This window comes from Parasteatoda tepidariorum, chromosome 7 (assembly GCF_043381705.1).
Source record: "Parasteatoda tepidariorum isolate YZ-2023 chromosome 7, CAS_Ptep_4.0, whole genome shotgun sequence".
NCBI lineage: Eukaryota > Metazoa > Arthropoda > Arachnida > Araneae > Theridiidae > Parasteatoda > Parasteatoda tepidariorum.
This window is the reverse complement of record NC_092210.1, coordinates 30781241-30788189: the sequence shown is the minus strand read 5'-3', so window position 1 is coordinate 30788189 and position 6949 is coordinate 30781241. Positions and strand designations below refer to the sequence as shown.

Below are 6949 nucleotides of genomic sequence, written 5' to 3'. Positions count from 1 at the left end.
AATCTGTGTAATTAAAGAGTATATATATATATATAATGAATAATAATCATAACACTCTATCACTAATATTTCTTATTTTAGTGGTTTACATGTCGTAGCAGTTACAAAAGAATAAAACCGTAAATGGAAACTTTCAGTACTAAATTTTTATTGATTTCATATAAATTTTAAATTTTAGAATCGGTATAATGTTATGTCACATTATTTTTTCTCCCCGTTAATAAATTTAAAATAAATAAATGCATTAACAACATGCACACATATAATAAATAATAATCAGAGCACACTATCACTAATATTTCTTATTTTAGTGTGATGCATTTCATAAAAATTGCAAACAGAAACTTTCAGTGCGAATTTTGTATTGAATTCATAAGAGTTTTAAATAGTAGAATTGGTATAAGGCTATGTCACAATATTTTTTCTTCCCCTTACAAGATTTAAATTAAGTAAATGCATTATCAGTAATTAAAGTCATTATCATTAATTAAAGGCATTCTCATTAATTATTATTGATTTTACAAGTAAATACAATATCACACTTATGTGATATATAATAATAATCTAAATAGCCTTTCCGTAGTATTTTTGTCAATTTTTGTGGCATAAATTGCATGAAAAATTCAAAGAAATAACAGGGAGCAAAATCAACTTTCAATGAAAAATTTCACTTAATTTGTTCTATGCTTTAAATCAAGTTACGAATACCTTCCATATCTAATTGTTATCAATAGCGAATCTCAATAAAAAAAATTCATTAAATCATAATACAACATAAGGAAAAGGAAAATGTTTCGTGTGTTTTCCTTGGAATATAAATTGTTACTCATAATTTTAAAAAAAATGTATATTTCTCTCTTCACCTACTTAAATCCCCTCTATTAAAAGGCATTTATATGAAAACTAAAAACAATTTATTTGTGTTAATGATTCAGTTTACGTAAAAGCAATAATTTTGCTACCAATAAAAAAATAACAATTTGTACAATTTGAATTTTTAATAATATTTGACTTATTGATAAATCTACTTACTCACAAATTTTCTGATACCTTAGATTGAATTTATCATTAACCCTTTGACGCAGAAATTTTATTAAACATTTTTTATGTACTTTTTTCATTATTTTGTATTAATTTAGATCAAAATAAAAGGAAAAATATTATGTATTCAAAATGTTTATTATTTATGATTAAGAAAAACAGCATAAAACACAGGTGACCTTTTCTGCGTTGAAAGTAAAACATTTTTTGGAACACGGCGCACTCCCAAACAATACTTTTTCAAATTTACATTTATTTGCAGTTACATGGATCTAAGAAAAACATTCATCAATTAAATTATTTTTCATTTACAAAATCGTGATGGCTCAGAACGTTCTCCTTCCAATGAGGTGTACTGGGTTCGAATCCCAGCTATGGCAGGTCAATACGAATTCCGCATCCGGCTTGCACCTAACACAATACTGACGTGAAATATTCTCAGTGGTAGACGGATAATGGGTTAGAGGCCCCTAGCCGTCAGACTAACGCTGGGAGGCTTTCTTGGTTTTCCTAACCATGCAACGAAATGCAAGTTAGTTCTATCAAAACGTCCTCCACGAAAGCAAATTTCTCCCAATACTCGATCCAGGAGTTCCCTTGTCTTCTGGATTGGGTTCAAAATTAATAGGCTATGGAGTTTAACATTATTAGTAGTAAATCCAAAAAATTGGGACAGCTGTTCAACGACGGTTATAAAATATAAGATTTACAAAATCAATAATTGAGACACTTTTGACTATGAAAGAAGAGAGCTCGTACTACCTCTTTGAATTTTATATTTTAGTGCAAATATAATTCCGATAATCTAACCGATTTTCTTTAATAATTATTCGACAATTTTCCATAATTAAAAAATAACGAAACATATTTTTATTAGAGAGTTAAAAAAAATACATAAAAAAAGGGGCACCGGTGTCCCATCTGCGTAAAAGGGTTAAAAGACTCATACATTTGTAGTTCTTCTAAAATTTTAAAAATCAAACAGTTTTTGCCATATTTTTATAACCTTTGATCTTAGTAAAGAATTCAAATACTTCCGAGACATGACGTCAATCACTCCCTTTTCTAAAGATTTGTTTTTTCCGATGCACAAATTAGCTCTATAATGATGAACCAAAGCTTGGTTAGCCGGAATAAAACATTCTTGATAACCTAGAATAAGTTCCCACACATGATGCACCCCAGCAACAATAACATGTTCAGGCTTCACAATATATTTTGTTCGCACCATATACGGATATATCAATTTCTGACGGTGAATTCGAGTTTGTGTTATAAATTTAGGAATAACGAGTGGTAACAAGTCTTGTTCATATTCTAAACAGAAAACACAACTTCTAAAAATAAAACTGGAAAAATGTTTCCAGTTTAAATCGTGAAGAGACAGTAGCTGCGTTAGATTCATCACATGCCTTGGCGTAATAAATTCATCTAAATCCACCACTACTACGTAATCAGATATACCACTGTGCCTGAATATGCAATCATTAATGCTGGCAATCTGTCCCAAGGCCCACATGCTCTCGATATCCTTTGGTAGGCTCCATGGTAACAATTCGATGGCGTAGTTGTTTTTTTGAAGTTCGTAAATAAGGACATCAATATCATCCGAAATGTCATATTTGTAGAATGTTAGACGATCAATTCCCAATGCTTCGTAGTAGGCTACGAACTCTGCTATATGGAATGAATCTGTGTAATTAAAGAGTGGTCTAACGCAGACTCCAATTCTTGATGGAAATAGACTTCTTTGCGAGTATTGCACTTTGATCCAAATCAGTTTATTTACCCATGAGTTGTTCCAGTTTAATGGCACCAGCGTAACATATTTAGGACGATCTTCTTGTATTGACGAGCAGATTACATAAATTGCTTTGCTTTGTTGATTATGGTGTTCAATTAGAACTTTGTACTTGGAAGATGCTTCAATGTAAGCTCCCGAATCACTATGATTTGTAAAAAGGCATTTAATGTGTAAGGTGTTGTTTGATATGTTTGCTCCACCTATAATCCTAACAAAAGAGTCATTTAAAAATCTATCCTCCCAAAAAGCAGAATAAGCATACACTTCATCAGTGATCTGTTTCCAATCATCGTACTTCTTCTTTGCGTTTTGACACGATTTAAGACGTATTTTGTCGTTTTTTGAATGTCTTTGGGCATTGTCAGCTATTATTTGTATGATTGGAGGACGGTTTTCGATGAAGTTTGTAGTTGACACGTAGCTATGGAGATTTAGTATGTAAGTGAATTCTTGTGTAATGCAAATTATGAAAGTCACTACAATGAACAATGACAACCATGTTAGACGTGAAAATAAACATTGGGTTATCATTCTACACCAGATGAAGAAATTATGCTTCCTATTGAAACTGATGATAAGAAAATCCATCCTGTCAGAAAATCTATAAATAAAAAAAAAGTTCTTAAGGAATTTCATAGGGATTGAATATATGCTATATCATATTCCAGAAATGGTGAAGAAAGGAGGAAAGAGATAGCGATGTACAGTAGGCAGCGTTTTGCTTACGAAACTAGTTAAATTTTATCTCGAATTGTTCAAAAACTAATTACAATGTCAGCCAACAGATAGCACTTCTGTCGTCAACTATAAGGAAAAAAAATTTATGCAAGTCAAATCACTCTATCTGAAAGTTTTGGGCATGATTGTTAGGAAGGCCACACGCTAAGGAGGCAAGCGGTATGTTAGAGACATACACGAGACAGATTCCCATACTTCAGCATAAGCATACGCGCATCACCTCTGCGCATCCTAATGAGAAGTTGCCTCATTTTTACCGCTTGCCTCGCCAGTGTGAATCCGGCCTTAATTTTATCATAAGACTACGTGACGTTATTGCTGCAAACAAATCTATAGTGAGCATTGTTACAATTGGTTTTCCACAGTTAGGAGAGCTATTTTTTCTCAAACTGTGATAATAAATTTTAAATTTTGTGAAAATAAATTTTCTGGTCATCGAAGTCATCAGCACTGCAAACAGTGCATTTCTATTTCTGTCCGTTTATCATTCTGCGGCATTTCTTTACTCTAGGTCATTTTTGGGTTATCCTATATCATAATGTGAACTATATAAGGTATCTAAGTATCCGCCCCCATGGTATAAAAATCTTAAAAGATAATTGTTGCTAAAAGTATCCTTGGAAACATTAATGTGCAAAATATTTTATTCATAGAAAGTATTCTTATGTTATTATAAATCATACATGAAAGTTCCATATTCTCTTCAACATTTTCTCCCTTTTTCTCAAGACAACCAGACTAACAGTTTTGAAGTTCAAAGCGTTTTATGTTTAAAAAGTACAAATTTATACTTGCACCTATTTACGCATCTGATATTGCTATCTAAACTGGTGAGACAGAGTCTCGTGCATTTTTTCATTCTGAATTTAATTAAACTTATCACAAATTCATAAAATTCATAAGTTGCAAGAGTTTATGCATAAAAAGTGTTTCTTTGAAACGTTTTTATGCATTCACTTTACAATGCTATCAATGTAATTTTTTATAATGAAATGTAGGAGGCAAATCAGGATTATAAATTGCTAAAAAGTTATAAAAAATTTGTTTTTAAAAATGGCAATCTTTTATTTACATTTATTTACGTTTCTTAAATTGCTATACAGAAAAGAAAGGCATTGTTTGATAAGCATTTTTTTTCGTTCAATCGAATAAGACCAAACATGAATCAAAAAGGCTTATATATCAAACGTTGAAATAATTGGGTTTTTTTACATAAAAAATTCTATTTTAGAACTCTACTTCATAATTATTCCTATTATGTCTTTCATAATTATTACAATTAATACTATAAACTCGAGTTTTATAAGAATCAATTTAGTAAAAAGCGTTTTATCGATAAATATGCATTTCCTTTTGACATTTTTATACCTTAATTTAGATAATTCCGGGAGATAGCACACATTTTCATGGAAAACATTTATTTCATGGAGCGCATTTTGTTTAAATAAAAATTAACACTATAAAAATATTTTATGATTTCTTGCAATGCAGAAGATATTTTGTACGAGTTAAAAGATGAGTGTCAATGTTTGAGAAAACTCATTTAGGTTAAGAAATATCTCTAGAAAATTTAGAAAAAGAGCTTCTTTAGACTAAAATACGCTGCGTTTTCTGTAAACATTTCGCTAACAAAAGGGTTGACATTTTTAGAATATTTTAATATTTTTTGCAAAGTGGAATTCATTTAAAACTAGCTTCATATTAAAAGATGACTTTCAGTTTGTTCAAAATCACCCTTACAGAATGAGAAATATTTCTAGAAAATTTATGAAAGATCTTATTTAGTACGAAATACGCTACATTCATAGCGCGCATTTTGCTAAATAAAGAAGTTCGAGAATATTTTATAATTTTTTGTTATGTGGAACTAATTTGCTACAAATTTCATACTAAATCATGTGAGAGGTAAATTTTTTTGAAAACACTCATATTACTGGAAACTTTTTTTTTAAAAAAAAAGAGTTTCTTTAATCCATAAAAAGCTACGTTCATAATAAGCATAATGCTGAGGTAAAGGTTGACATTTTCAGAATATTTTATAATTTTTTCATTGCAGACTTCATTTGATATTGGTTCATATGAAAAAAGTGAGCATCAGTTTGTTTGTAAACGCACAAATAGGTTGAGAAAAAATTCTAAGAAAATTACTTAACACGAAACACGCTTTCTTAATACGAAACACTCTTCAAGAACACTTTTTGTTGAAATAAAGGTTAACACTTTTTAATATTTTTTATTTTACTTTTTTTCAAGGCAGAACACATTTGTATGTGTTTTCATATTAAAAGGTGAGCATCAATTTGTTGGAAAGCATTATTAGAATTTGAGAAATATTTATAGCACATTTAAAAAAAAAAAAGCTATTTATGCTTAGCTTATTTAGACCAAAGCACATGTAGAACTTATTTGAGTATTGTTTCATATTAAAATATGAGTATAAATTAGTTCAAAAACTCCCACATAAATTGAGAAACATTTATAAAAAAGAAGTTTCGTTAATGCAAAGCAAGCAAAGTTTCGTACGCGAAAATGGTATTTTGCTAATTCGTACGCGAAGTATGTACACCGAAGAGCCATTACATAATGACCACCCTGCTAATAACATGTAGGACCACCTTTACCCCTCAAAACTGCTAGCACCCGCCATGGCATTGATTCCACAAGGTGCTGATAAATTGTCTGAGGTATCTGGTACCAAGCGCTTACCAACTGGTCCTGCAATTCCCTCACATTGCGAGGGGGTAGCGTGGCAGCACGAATTTGGTTTTCCAAGTAGGACCACAAATGGTCTATTGGATTAGGTCAGGTAAATTTGGGGGCCAAGACATGACTTGAAAGTCACTGGAATGTTCTTCGAACCTAACCTTATGACATGGTGCATTATCCTGTTGGTAAATACCATCCCCAGCAGGAAAAACTGTTGCCATGAAAGAGTGAACTTGGTCTGCAAATATGTTCAAGTCGCTTACAGACGTCAGGGATTGTTCTATGAGGATTATGTATCCTAATGTGCCCCATGAAAATATTGTTTCTGGGCGAGAAACCATGAAAACCTGGACGTGCTCATTGTTATGGATGGAGGGTGGTCCTAATGTAATGACTCTTCGGTGTACTTTACTGATGTAAAGGGTGAACATTTTAAGAGCATTTTATAATTATTTGTAACGTGGAACTCATTTGAAGCTGTTTAATATTAAAAAGTGAGGGTCGATATAATTGAACACAGTCATATAAGTTGAGAAATATTTGCAGAAAATTTAAAAAAGTGAGTTTAGTCCGAAGTACATAGTATGCATTATGCTAACAAAGAGATTGAATCTTTGAAACAATTTTATAAATTTTTTGCAATGCGGAACTCATTTGAAT

The 6949-nt window shown here is 31.1% G+C and overlaps 1 protein-coding gene across 1 annotated transcript; it reads right to left on the bottom strand.

The window, feature by feature from the left end:
• Positions 1–689: 689 nt before the first annotated feature.
• Positions 690–3432, bottom strand: LOC107444836 (beta-1,4-galactosyltransferase galt-1-like). Its single transcript, XM_016059068.3, has one exon. The coding sequence runs from the start codon at positions 3374–3376 to the stop codon at positions 2012–2014; it is 1365 nt and encodes a 454-aa protein (XP_015914554.1). The 5' UTR covers positions 3377–3432; the 3' UTR covers positions 690–2011.
• Between the last annotated feature and the right edge of the window lie 3517 nt (positions 3433–6949).

Excerpts from the sequence above, each read along its gene's own strand:
- LOC107444836 (XM_016059068.3), bottom strand. The coding sequence starts at position 3,376 with ATGATAACCCAATGTTTATTTTCACGTCTAACATGGTTGTCATTGTTC.